The sequence below is a fragment of the Mizuhopecten yessoensis genome, unplaced genomic scaffold (genome assembly GCF_002113885.1).
Source record: "Mizuhopecten yessoensis strain PY_sf001 unplaced genomic scaffold, ASM211388v2 scaffold5803, whole genome shotgun sequence".
NCBI classification, from domain to species: Eukaryota; Metazoa; Mollusca; class Bivalvia; order Pectinida; family Pectinidae; genus Mizuhopecten; species Mizuhopecten yessoensis.
The window spans coordinates 419,849-435,553 of NW_018406231.1; the positions used below are offsets into that span (position 1 = coordinate 419,849).

At 38.5% G+C, this 15,705-nt stretch overlaps 1 protein-coding gene across 1 annotated transcript in view; it reads left to right on the forward strand.

Moving 5' to 3' along the window:
• The window catches only part of LOC110451110 (A disintegrin and metalloproteinase with thrombospondin motifs 18-like), a 113,537-nt gene that overhangs the window by 42,546 nt on the left and 55,286 nt on the right, over positions 1 to 15,705 (forward strand). The window contains exon 2 of the mRNA XM_021498969.1: positions 7,331 to 7,409. Within this exon, the coding sequence (XP_021354644.1) occupies positions 7,331 to 7,409 (79 nt within the window). The remainder of the gene's footprint in view (positions 1 to 7,330; positions 7,410 to 15,705) is intronic.

A 15,705-nucleotide genomic window follows, 5' to 3' on the forward strand; every position in this document is an offset into this window, starting at 1 on the left:
CTAGAGGTATGTCACAGTGAACCATTACATCACTTGTTACTGACACGACTAGAGGTATGTCACAGTGAACCATTACATCACTTGTTACTGACACGACTAGAGGTATGTCACAGTGAACCATTACATCACTTGTTACTGACACGACTAGAGGTATGTCACAGTGAACCATTACATCACTTGTTACTGACACGACTAGAGGTATGTCACAGTGAACCATTACATCACTTGTTACTGACACGACTAGAGGTATGTCACAGTGAACCATTACATCACTTGTTACTGACACGACTAGAGGTATGTCACAGTGAACCATTACATCACTTGTTACTGACACGACTAGAGGTATGTCACAGTGAACCATTACATCACTTGTTACTGACACGACTAGAGGTATGTCACAGTGAACCATTACATCACTTGTTACTGACACGACTAGAGGTATGTCACAGTGAACCATTACATCACTTGTTACTGACACGACTAGAGGTATGTCACAGTGAACCATTACATCACTTGTTACTGACACGACTAGAGGTATGTCACAGTGAACCATTACATCACTTGTTACTGACACGACTAGAGGTATGTCACAGTGAACCATTACATCACTTGTTACTGACACGACTAGAGGTATGTCACAGTGAACCATTACATCACTTGTTACTGACACGACTAGAGGTATGTCACAGTGAACCATTACATCACTTGTTACTGACACGACTAGAGGTATGTCACAGTGAACCATTACATCACTTGTTACTGACACGACTAGAGGTATGTCACAGTGAACCATTACATCACTTGTTACTGACACGACTAGAGGTATGTCACAGTGAACCATTACATCACTTGTTACTGACACGACTAGAGGTATGTCACAGTGAACCATTACATCACTTGTTACTGACACGACTAGAGGTATGTCACAGTGAACCATTACATCACTTGTTACTGACACGACTAGAGGTATGTCACAGTGAACCATTACATCACTTGTTACTGACACGACTAGAGGTATGTCACAGTGAACCATTACATCACTTGTTACTGACACGACTAGAGGTATGTCACAGTGAACCATTACATCACTTGTTACTGACACGACTAGAGGTATGTCACAGTGAACCATTACATCACTTGTTACTGACACGACTAGAGGTATGTCACAGTGAACCATTACATCACTTGTTACTGACACGACTAGAGGTATGTCACAGTGAACCATTACATCACTTGTTACTGACACGACTAGAGGTATGTCACAGTGAACCATTACATCACTTGTTACTGACACGACTAGAGGTATGTCACAGTGAACCATTACATCACTTGTTACTGACACGACTAGAGGTATGTCACAGTGAACCATTACATCACTTGTTACTGACACGACTAGAGGTATGTCACAGTGAACCATTACATCACTTGTTACTGACACGACTAGAGGTATGTCACAGTGAACCATTACATCACTTGTTACTGACACGACTAGAGGTATGTCACAGTGAACCATTACATCACTTGTTACTGACACGACTAGAGGTATGTCACAGTGAACCATTACATCACTTGTTACTGACACGACTAGAGGTATGTCACAGTGAACCATTACATCACTTGTTACTGACACGACTAGAGGTATGTCACAGTGAACCATTACATCACTTGTTACTGACACGACTAGAGGTATGTCACAGTGAACCATTACATCACTTGTTACTGACACGACTAGAGGTATGTCACAGTGAACCATTACATCACTTGTTACTGACACGACTAGAGGTATGTCACAGTGAACCATTACATCACTTGTTACTGACACGACTAGAGGTATGTCACAGTGAACCATTACATCACTTGTTACTGACACGACTAGAGGTATGTCACAGTGAACCATTACATCACTTGTTACTGACACGACTAGAGGTATGTCACAGTGAACCATTACATCACTTGTTACTGACACGACTAGAGGTATGTCACAGTGAACCATTACATCACTTGTTACTGACACGACTAGAGGTATGTCACAGTGAACCATTACATCACTTGTTACTGACACGACTAGAGGTATGTCACAGTGAACCATTACATCACTTGTTACTGACACGACTAGAGGTATGTCACAGTGAACCATTACATCACTTGTTACTGACACGACTAGAGGTATGTCACAGTGAACCATTACATCACTTGTTACTGACACGACTAGAGGTATGTCACAGTGAACCATTACATCACTTGTTACTGACACGACTAGAGGTATGTCACAGTGAACCATTACATCACTTGTTACTGACACGACTAGAGGTATGTCACAGTGAACCATTACATCACTTGTTACTGACACGACTAGAGGTATGTCACAGTGAACCATTACATCACTTGTTACTGACACGACTAGAGGTATGTCACAGTGAACCATTACATCACTTGTTACTGACACGACTAGAGGTATGTCACAGTGAACCATTACATCACTTGTTACTGACACGACTAGAGGTATGTCACAGTGAACCATTACATCACTTGTTACTGACACGACTAGAGGTATGTCACAGTGAACCATTACATCACTTGTTACTGACACGACTAGAGGTATGTCACAGTGAACCATTACATCACTTGTTACTGACACGACTAGAGGTATGTCACAGTGAACCATTACATCACTTGTTACTGACACGACTAGAGGTATGTCACAGTGAACCATTACATCACTTGTTACTGACACGACTAGAGGTATGTCACAGTGAACCATTACATCACTTGTTACTGACACGACTAGAGGTATGTCACAGTGAACCATTACATCACTTGTTACTGACACGACTAGAGGTATGTCACAGTGAACCATTACATCACTTGTTACTGACACGACTAGAGGTATGTCACAGTGAACCATTACATCACTTGTTACTGACACGACTAGAGGTATGTCACAGTGAACCATTACATCACTTGTTACTGACACGACTAGAGGTATGTCACAGTGAACCATTACATCACTTGTTACTGACACGACTAGAGGTATGTCACAGTGAACCATTACATCACTTGTTACTGACACGACTAGAGGTATGTCACAGTGAACCATTACATCACTTGTTACTGACACGACTAGAGGTATGTCACAGTGAACCATTACATCACTTGTTACTGACACGACTAGAGGTATGTCACAGTGAACCATTACATCACTTGTTACTGACACGACTAGAGGTATGTCACAGTGAACCATTACATCACTTGTTACTGACACGACTAGAGGTATGTCACAGTGAACCATTACATCACTTGTTACTGACACGACTAGAGGTATGTCACAGTGAACCATTACATCACTTGTTACTGACACGACTAGAGGTATGTCACAGTGAACCATTACATCACTTGTTACTGACACGACTAGAGGTATGTCACAGTGAACCATTACATCACTTGTTACTGACACGACTAGAGGTATGTCACAGTGAACCATTACATCACTTGTTACTGACACGACTAGAGGTATGTCACAGTGAACCATTACATCACTTGTTACTGACACGACTAGAGGTATGTCACAGTGAACCATTACATCACTTGTTACTGACACGACTAGAGGTATGTCACAGTGAACCATTACATCACTTGTTACTGACACGACTAGAGGTATGTCACAGTGAACCATTACATCACTTGTTACTGACACGACTAGAGGTATGTCACAGTGAACCATTACATCACTTGTTACTGACACGACTAGAGGTATGTCACAGTGAACCATTACATCACTTGTTACTGACACGACTAGAGGTATGTCACACTGAACCATTTAGTCACTTGTTACTGACACGACTAGAGGTATGTCACAGTGAAACATTACATCACTTGTTACTGACACGACTAGAGGTATGTCACAGTAAACCATTTAGTCATAACAGCAATAATTAACAAGTATTTATTGAGTTCATGATCAGCAAAATCAGACAAAAAATCCATGTTATTAGTCCCGATCATTCGTTCCAACAACTCGATACATCGATAAATCTTTGTATAACGCCAAACACCTTCTCGATACATCAATAAATCTCTGTATAACGCCAAACACCTTCCTCGATACATCGATAAATCTCTGTATAACGCCTAACACCTTTCGATACATCGATAAATCTCTGTATAACGCCAAACACCTTCTCGATACATCGATAAATATCTGTATAACGCCAAACACCTCCTCGTTACATCGATAAATCTCTGTATAACGCCAAACACCTTCTCGATACATCAATAAATATCTGTATAACGACAAACACCTTCCTCGGTACATCGATAAATCTTGTATAACGCCAAACACCTTCCTCGATACATCGATAAATCTCTGTATAACTCCAAACGCCTTCTCGATATATCGATAAATCTCTGTATAACGACAAACACCTTCTCGATACATCAATAAATATCTGTATAACGACAAACACCTTCCTCTACACATCGATATATCTCTGTATAACGCCAAACACTTTCCTCGATACATCGATGAATCTCTGTATAACGCCAAAAGCCGCCGAAACATGTTGTAGCAGTATAGCACACTTGTTTTATTCCTCCTTTTTCGGTTTAAGAGATGAAATTCGTTCTCTCTTTTTGTAGTAAGCCGATGCAGTATTTCATCCATATACCTACAAAGGAATTTCTGAACCTGTCGATTGAATTATATTTAATTTTCAGAATTATATTCACATGTACTAGTAATGGTTTCTAGTATAAACATGGCTCATGCATCTTTTTAAAAAAAAATACCCAAACGGCTCACGTGTATATCTTCTCACGAGCTTAGTGAAACCCACACTGACTCACTCATTTTGACATAGTATCGTTTTCTTGTTCCTACTTTTTTTCAGTCAGAATCTAGAATCTATGACATGGTAAAAATGCTCTGTCTGCTGTTAAGTAAGTCAGTGTGTTTGTTACAATGTGGCAGGCAGACCTTGAAACTTACACGACGGATGGATGTTTGGATATCGATGGAATTAGGACGCATTGTACCTGTTGGAACATCGTGTAGGCCACATCAAGTTAATACATAATCTAAAAACAAAAAGACAATAAATGACTAAAATATGTGAATACGACCATTTTGACTATTGAAATACACTTGTTTCCATCGAAATTCAGAACTCAACTGCGCTCAGTTTGCATTCCTAGTCAAAAAGAAAGCCATCTAGAAATGACGAAGCACGTTAAGTTTCCATTTTTTAGTTGGCATTTATATTGGCGCTAAAGTATCAACTGAACAGAGTTCAATCCTTATTTTTATCATTTTGTGATACACTTTAATTTCATTCACAACGAGGGTCTTTATTACACGTCATAGCGTCAAGACCAGTTAGTGTCCGGACCAACGAGGGTCTGTATTACACAAGACACATGTACAGCGTCCAGAACAGTGCGGGTTTGTACTAGCGGTGTATGTCGTACACAAGTTACAGCGTCCAGACCAGTGAGGGTCCGGACTAACTAGGGTCTTTCGTACACAAGTCACAGCATCCATACCAGAAAGGGTTCGGACTAACGAGGATCTATCGGACATAAGTCTCAGAAGTGTGTAAATGCAAAAGATGACTACTCTTTTATGTTTCGATACAAAGCAATTTCAGACTCTTTGATACTAGAGTTCTCTGATCCGTTTGATGGCCGATCATTATAAGTATTGACCTGATATTATGACGTGCTAATTTGTATATTATATCCGAGACAAATTTTTCAGAAAAGGAGAGAAGTAATCAGCCGTAATTCTGTAAACAAAACATTATTTTGACTTGTCCTTATATATAATAGGTTGCTAGCTGATGTATACAACATTTTGCAACATTTTGACGTGACATGGAATTCCGGAGAAGTATACTATTACAATGTCAGGGAGGCGCTTGTATGTATCGGAGGGGTGTGCCTCTTACATTATCAGCAGGCGTACATGTCACAAATTTACGACGCGAAAAACATTTATTATGGTGAAATATTGCTCCCCGCACTGATCAAAACGTCTAAAGATAACATACTGAAGTTTTAGAGACGATAAACTGTTTATAACATTCCAAGGAGAAATGCGATGGAACCTCGTTGATTCGGAAATCCGTCAATCCGGACACCACACTATACAACAAATAACGCTAAGGAACATAAAAAAACGTTAAGTAATGTTATCAATATAAATTCAAGAACCAATGGCTGTTTTTAATAATGTTTAGCAAGTTCGAATGAGTTAATTTTCAAAAAGAACAAAACGAGCTTTATTGCATTTCTTCTTTTTAAAAATTAAATATTAACTATCATGACTTAAGATAAATATGGCAAAGAACGGTCACTAGCAGTAAGACGTCTTTCTATCACAAATCCATTTCACTCTGTCGAGTGCTCGACAACGTCACAAACGAAAAGTCACACCGCGTATGAATTTCCCAGAGTTTTTCACTCCTGCATTACGGACATTCATCCGCGATAATGGATGCTGGACTTCTACAAATAGGACGCTCAAAAATAATCAAAATAGAACAGTGTCGAACCATTAGTAGTAGTATAAGACAATCTGAATATAAAGCTGTGAAAAAACAGCATGATTTCTGCACATGAAGTAACACGGCATACACCTCCAGTTGATCAGGACCATGTGGTAGATTAGCCTTTGGCTAAACATGTCATCCTCGTTAAATAAAGTTTATTATTATTATTATTATTCCTACCCGGCTTGATTCGTCGTTTTTGAATCGATCTTGTTGACCACTCCACAGAGTCAAATAAGCTTGTGACCGTGGTTTATAGTAAAGATCTAATTCTCGGTGGCACGTAAACATATACACGCAGATAAATGAAAATGTAAACATTAAGACCACACGTACATGTAGACAAACCCATATGAGTTAAATATTTGTTATACATTTTGCATTATTGATATTTATTTACGAATTTTCTATTTTTACCATTTTTGTATGGCTATAACACAATTGTCAATCAGAAACCACTCGGGAATTTCCGTCAACCTTCGGATATTGACGTAACGTCGACTGCTACATTATCACGGAAATACTCAAACAGTTTTCGACTGAAAAACATTTCAGGGAAATAGTTCTTATAAGGTGTTATATTTTTCACAACATTCTATATTGAGAATAAAAAGGTTTAGTTAGAGGCTCTTCAACAGCAATGTAAATATGATCCGATCTTAATTATTTTACATTAAAGCGATATTTTGCATCCGTACACTAAGTGGTTACCTTAACAAAATTGATCTTCATCTTCCTTCAAATTAATAATGTCATTTTTAATAACATTACTATATTTATTACAGGTTCTGACGCCCACGTGGTCTGAACTGTCAGGTGATGAAATATACATTGACACTCCTAACCAACATTCCATGACCGAAGGTAAGATTTTCTATTGAATTACTTCACCAGTGTTTCCAATCAAGACGTTTATTGTTAGGGGAGTTATGTCACGTTGTACTTGCACTACGGATAAGATGGCGTCCACTGTTAGTTTGGACCAGAAAGAGAGACTATGTGCTTTCTACATGGTGTGTAATTGTTCCGTACATTGAACACTACTCCAACAACTACATGTAACTCAACCAATTAGCTCGCATTACACAACTACCTCCACCAATCAGCTCGCGTTACACAACTACCTCAACCAATCAGCTCGCATTACACAACTACCACAACCAATCAGCTCGCGTTACACAGTTTCATACACAAATATTCCCTACTGGAAATTAGAATTTATGCATCACGATTGCCGATATTACCAACACAGAGAATTTGTAAATGTTCTCCATATATATTACATTACAGTAAAACCTCCATATAATACCCACGTTTAATTTGCCACCGCACTTACCGCCAACATATTCCAAGGTCCATTTTTCTCTTTTTTGCTAAGAATTTCCCTTTATGTTAACCTTATTTTACCACTAAACCCCTTTATAACACCACATATTACCGCTAAACCCCTTTATGTGAACCTCATATTACCGCTAAACCCCTTTATGTTAACCTCATATTTCCGCTAAACCCATTTATGTTAACCTCATATTACCGCTAAACCCTTTTATAACACCACATATTACCGCTAAACCCCTTTAAGTGAACCTCATATTACCGCTAAACCCCTTTATGTGAACCTCAAATTACCGCTAAACCCCTTTATAACACCACATATTACCGCTAAACCCCTTTATGTGAACCACATATTACCGCTAAACCCCTTTATAACACCACATATTACCGCTAAACCCCTTTACAACGCCACATATTACCGCTAAACCCCTTTATGTTAACCTCATATTACCGCTAAACCCTTTTATAACACCACATATTACCGCTAAACCCCTTTAAGTGAACCTCATATTACCGCTAAACCCCTTTATGTGAACCACATATTACCGCTAAACATTTTATAACACCACATATTACCGCCACATATTACCGCTAAACCCCTTTATAACACCTCATATTACCGCTAAACCCCTTTATGTGAACCACATATTACCGCTAAACATTTTATAACACCACATATTACCGCCACATATTACCGCTAAACCCCTTTATAACACCTCATATTACCGCTAAACCCCTTTATGTGAACCACATATTACCGCTAAACATTTTATAACACCACATATTACCGCCACATATTACCGCTAAACCCCTTTATAACACCACATATTACCGCTAAACCCCTTTAAGTGAACCTCATATTACCGCTAAACCCCTTTATGTGAACCACATATTACCGCTAAACGTTTAGTCTTTTATTTTACAGAGAAAGTAAACCCTTTTATGTTAACCTCATATTACCGCTAAACCCTTTTATAACACCACGTATTACCGCTAAACCCCTTTAAGTGAACCTCATATTACCTCTAAACCCCTTTATGTGAACCTCAAATTACCGCTAAACCCCTTTATGTGAACCACATATTATCGCTAAACCCTTTCATAACACCACATATTACCGCCGCATATTACCGCTAAACCCCTTTATAACACCACATATTACCGCTAAACCCCTTTATAACACCACAAATTACCGCTAAACCCCTTTACAACGCCACATATTACCGCTAAACCCCTTTATAACACCACATATTCTATTGGTAATTGGAGGCGTTATTACTAGTCGTTACTGTAGTTTACTTTCTAAAGAGTGTGCTCAATAATTCCGAAATATGCCGATTGATAGGTGGTACATTTGAGGATTTTACTAAAACAAAGTTATATCCGGTCTCGAGGCTCTGGGAAATTAACTTGGTGATGTGTTTCCAGGGGATACCGTATAACTCTCGGCAGTCCAACATTATAAACTATCTATACCTGTGGTGCTAGGTGTTTATTTCAAAGTTAGCATTTACAGGAACGTTAAAACATAATTTAATGTTGCTGAAATGATACAAAATGAATCTCGTTTAGTCTTTTATTTTACAGAGAAAGTATTGATTTCTTGTAAGAAATTGACTACTTTCTATAGTTGGTATATTACATGTATAGCTATCCAGTACATCTCTCCTACATTGTTAACTCGTCAGATTATCCCTCTAATAAAAGTGACTCACGAGAAAGTTTGTTTAACATAAGTTGCTCTACAGAAATTCACTCGCGCTTTTGAAAAAAGCTTACTAGGGCGGCTCTCTGACATAAATAACTCACAAGAATGTCACTATAACGTAAACTACTCACAAGAATGTCCCTATAACGTAATATACTCACAAGAATGTCACTATAACATAACCTACTCACAAGAATGGCACTATAACATAAACTACTCACAAGAATCTCACTATAACATAAACTACTCACAAGAATGTCACTATAACGTAAACTACTCACAAGAATGTCCCTATAACGTAATATACTCACAAGAATGTCACTATAACATAAACTACTCACAAGAATGGCACTATAACATAAACTACTCACAAGAATGTCACTATAACGTAAATTACTCACAAGAATGACACTATAACATAAATTACTCACAAGAATGTCACTATAACATAAATTACTCACAAGAATGGCACTATAACGTAAATTACTCACAAGAATGTCACTATAACGTAAACTACTCACAAGAATGTCACTATAACATAAATTACTCACAAGAATGTCACTATAACATAAACTACTCACAAGAATGTCACTATAACATAAATTACTCACAAGAATGTCACTATAACATAAATTACTCACAAGAATGGCACTATAACGTAAATTACTCACAAGAATGTCACTATAACGTAAACTACTCACAAGAATGTCACTATAACATAAATTACTCACAAGAATGTCACTATAACATAAATTACTCACAAGAATGTCACTATAACGTAAATTACTCACAAGAATGTCACTATAACGTAAATTACTCACAAGAATGTCACTATAACATAAATTACTCACAAGAATGTCACTATAACATAAATTACTCACAAGAATGTCACTATAACGTAAATTACTCACAAGAATGTCACTATAACGTAAATTACTCACAAGAATGTCACTATAACATAAATTACTCACAAGAATGTCACTATAACATAAATTACTCACAAGAATGTCACTATAACGTAAATATTTATCAGTGTATGGTACTGCCACTGTCTAGCCCTAAATAGACTCAACTGACTTCGGATGGCATTCTAGAAGACTATAAATGCCACTGCTCACGTATGCGTGCTGACGTCATCTTTATTATGATGTCACAATTGTAACGTTAGGATCGAATATGCATGCACGATACTCACATACAATAATTTGAAATACACGATGAATTTTATTAAGCAGATTTTTAATTTCGGTAGTTATAAGATACTCCGAAAATGGTAAATATAAACAAAGAACTGCGTTGATATGGCATTTACAGTCATTTAATGCGCTAGTGCGTATCATGATAATTGCCTTGTCATATCGAAACAGTTCAGTGCTTAAATAACTTACCAGAATCTCTCTTTAACATTCATTTCTCGTTATCATCAAAATGTCCCTCTAAAATACAAACTTACTAAAATGTCCGTGTTTTATGAGTAAAAGTACAGCTCACAACATAGTGTCTCTGACGTATATACTCATCGTAACGGCCATGTAACCAAACTCTGACACGTGAAGTCAACACGTGATCAGTTTGTCATTAATACCATGATAAAAATACTTACATTGTCCCATACACATTCGTAATATTTCTCTACATTGTTGATTGTAAGAGTTTATAAAAATATCCTAAGGGAAAAAACCACATAAATGTCCGGAACGACTTTAGCAGTGGTAAATATAGAATGTGACGTCATGCTGGTTTGATAAGAAGGAATGTACAACCGGTACGATCACACTCAATGTTTCTGTGACACTTAACAGATTATGGGATATTGTCCTTAAATACAACAATAACAACACAAAAGAAAGACCACAGGACTGGGTAATGGGCCCATACGACATTGGTTAACACGATTTACGTAAACATTCCTGGGTAGATCAGTGTATGTGGAAGCTAGAAAACTAATAAGATTATAAACGTACCTTTGTTCCATACACATTCGTACACGTAACATGTCTGTTCTTTGTGGCTCCACTTTGCTTTTTCTTAAATTTAAAAATTGATTTAGAACTGAACTATAAACCAGAACATTGTTTAGGGTCTGTAGACAAATAAAACACATGCGGTGTCATATGGTTGGTATTATAGATGTAAAAGTTTACTTTTCAAACCGTGTCAATATTTATGCGTTACGTCCTTTTTTGTATATGGATTTCTTCCCGGAAACCAACATTAACGAAATATTTATATATATATATATATATATATATAAGCGGAAAATGTTCGTTTCCCTGTTGGATTCCATTGATGAATATTAATACGCCATTATAATACAGTATATTTATACACCTCTTCAAATCTCGCTACTTACAATATTTATATACGCCACTTAAAACAAACGATAGTTTCCTATTAGTATATTTTTTTATAATTCTCAAAATGTGTCAAACTGCTGATTTACTTTTTTGCATTTTTAAATATATTTTACAAACATTCTAATTGGGTGTTACAAATGAGCCTTTAAAGAAAATATTGTACATGTTTGTAAGCGTTAACAAGATGTTCCAGTAACGTCATTACGTCGTCAGTGTAAACAATTGACTTGATAACCACCGAGATCGAAAACTGTTAAAATGTTATATGTTTGTATTGAATGTCTTTTAATTAAGATAATACGATATTGATATAAAAAATAATTGCATACACTTAAAATAAATGGTGTATTTCATCATGTTCCTTTTAAAAAGTAAAAAAAGGAAGAAATATATTCAAAACTCACTTTGTTAGTTCAGTCAATGTTTGCATTAATTGACTTTTCAAATGCTCATGATTTTTCCAGCTTTTTACAATACTGGTTATCATCGCGGAGGCTAACGCAGCTGGCACAAGGCTGCTGTAGTAACTGTATGATGTACATTGTGTTTGTGTAAATGTGTGAGTGTGTGTTTGGCCTAAAAGTAAATACAAATGAATTAAATGGTACATCTTCCACAAATGGAGATAGCCAAATCATTTCTCAATCTTTGTAGAAATATATATTATTAGATACATCGGTCAGTTAAACCTCGCTAAATAAAACCGTCCGTTGGGACTTGGTGTTCTGTTTGTACCCATAGGATGAATGTAAGTCATGGCGTACCAGTCTAAACACGATTGTGAAGTGGGGAGTCCGAAGTTGGTTCCTAGTTCCGTTTCAGAAAAACGCTAAACGTATATATTTTTTGTTATTCTTTCCCTGTCTACCTCGCTAAACGTCCAAGGCGCATAGTTATGTCTGAATCCAGTACAGAAATCGAACTCACAACCCATAACCTCTGTAAAGGAATTGGTCGTATACGGCACGGGATGCATACTATACAGAACTGTGGTCTGGTTCCCAGTTCCGTAAGATAACGTTACTGGAGTTCCCAGTGGCTTATAACAGGCTGGTTATAATGTTTTTCTGAAACAGAACTAGTATTTTGGTCCAAGGTCCTTTGATGGTGTTATTTCAGTTTCTAAACGTAACTGGGGTCTGGTTCAACAAACAATTTTTACTATAGAACATAGTCTTTTTATGTATATAATTATATTAATACAGGTAAATAATTCTACCCCTCCCTCCCACCACCCCAAATCATCCAACTCAATGAGTCACATGTCTGCCTAACAAGTCGTTTTAAAGTCTTCAATAATACATTTAATTTGAACTTGATAATTGGTCCCAACCTGATAAAATCGTCTTTAGTCCGGATATAAAAATCTAACTCATAAAACGTCCCGGCTGAATCAGATATGTCTATTTTATTGAGATTCTGACCTTAATGGGTTCTGCTACACTCTCGCTTAATTAAATTCTTTAATACATAATGTAACTTGTCATGTCGAGAAAATCCTCGTTTTGCATGTATATTTTTCCTGACACGTGCTGTTTAACGAATCACAGGGGACCTATAGACACTCAACTCGCTTCTGTTTGATATTCATGACGTAATTGCCTGTCTGGGAACGTGTAATAAATGGATTCGTTATAAGCGATAAACTCACAATATTAGTGCTTTGTATAACAATGTATATTCAGATAAGGAGAGGTTGTGTAATAATACGCCAGAACACCAGTGGATACTCCAATAGGAGTACATCGTTAATAAATGTAACAGGAAAAGATGAAAACACGGCCAGACCAGGATTCGAACCCAGGATATTTGAACTCTACGCGGACGCTCTAACCAGGTCTCTATATTCCTCCCTCCCTTTTCTAAGTCTTCACCCCCGAAAATAATACTACTTGCCAAACGTATGTCACATACTTGAAACATTGGTTGGTTAAAACACCACTGTAACAAGGAAGGCAACATGTACAGCCAGACCAGGGTTCGAACCTAGGACCTCCGCACTCTAGACAGACAAACTGACTATAGTGATCGACCCAGTACAGTAATTACGCTACATAGTAAGTCAGCGATAATCGATACTAACGATATGATGCGTCTGCCTCTCAATGGCTTTGACAGGATGTAGCAGGTCTTTATCTACTTTGTAACCTGCATGTTTCCGGGTCTTGTAGAGGATAGCAAGCTCCTTTCCCCGGACTTTGTAGTGCCAGTATACGTACGTAACATCCCAGCTTAATACTATAGAGCTAACAACGTAAATGGCATGTCATGTAAATGTTAGGAAAATAGACACTGCCGCGATTTAAATTGAAATTCTGATGTTATTTACGTCTGCATGTTTGATTCTTATTCGAAATGGAAAATAAATTGTTAAGATACCAATACAAAACGACAACAGGTATCTTCTTCAGTGATTTATTGATTAAAGATCGGCAGATAACATGATAGTTTCACTGACAATCCGGGTACAGTATAACCAAAACATTGGTACAGGGTATCCCCGTCATATCCTGTCGTACTTCCTCGTGCAGGTTGTCTAAAGCAAGCATTACCTAACAGCACCAGGTTGAACTTGTGTTGCTTTCGGACGATTGGATAACGATGAAGGTGTAGGAGACTGTCTGTCCGTCTCCCTCTTTTGTTGTCCGGTACATTACTGCCGTTTGTAGGAGACTGCCTGTCCGTCTCCCCCTTGTGTTGTCCGGTACATTACTGCCGTTTGTAGGAGACTGTCTGTCCGTCTCCCCCATGTGTTGTCCGATACATTACTGCCGTTTGTAGGAGACTGTCTGTCCGTCTCCCTCTTTTGTTGTCCGGTACATTACTGCCGTTTGTAGGAGACTGTCTGTCCGTCTCCCCCTTGTGTTGTCCGATACATTACTGCCGTTTGTAGGAGACTGTCTGTCCGTATCCCCCATGTGTTGTCCGATACATTACTGCCGTTTGTAGGAGGCTCTCTGTCCGTATCCCCCATGTGTTGTCCGGTACATTACTGCCGTTTGTAGGAGACTGACCGTCCGTCTCCCCCCTGTGTTGTTCTGTACATTACTGCAATTTGATGGAGACTGTCTGTCCGTCTCCCCCTTGTGTTGTCCGGTACATTACTGCCGTTTGTAGGAGACTGACCGTCCGTCTCCCCCATGTGTTGTTCTGTACATTACTGCAATTTGATGGAGACTGTCTGTCCGTCTCCCCCTTGTGTTGTCCTATACATTACTGCCGTTTGTAGGAGACTGTCTGTCCGTCTCCCCCTTGTGTTGTCCGGTACATTACTGTTGTTTTTAGGAGACTGTCTGTCCGTCTCCCCCTTGTGTTGTCCGGTACATTACTGCCGTTTGTAGGAGACTGTCTGTCCGTCTCCCCCTTGTGTTGTCCAGTACATTACTGCCGTTTGTAGGAGACAGTCTGTCTGTCTGTCACCCCCTTGTGTTGTCCGGTACATAACTGCCGTTTGTAGGAGACTGTCTGGCCGTCTCCCCCTTGTGTTGTCCGGTACATTACTGCCGTTTGTAGGGGACTGTCTGTCCGTCACCCCCTTGTGTTGTCCGGTACATTACTGCCGTTTGTAGGGGACTGTCTGTCTGTCTCCCCCTTGTGTTGTCCGGTACATTCCTGCCGATTATAGGAGACTGTCTGTCCGTCTCCCCCTTGTGTTGTCCGGTACATTACTGCCGTTTGTAGGAGACTGTCTGTCCGTCTCCCCCTTGTGTTGTCCGGTACATTACTGCCGTTTGTAGGAGACTGTCTGTCCGTCTCCCCC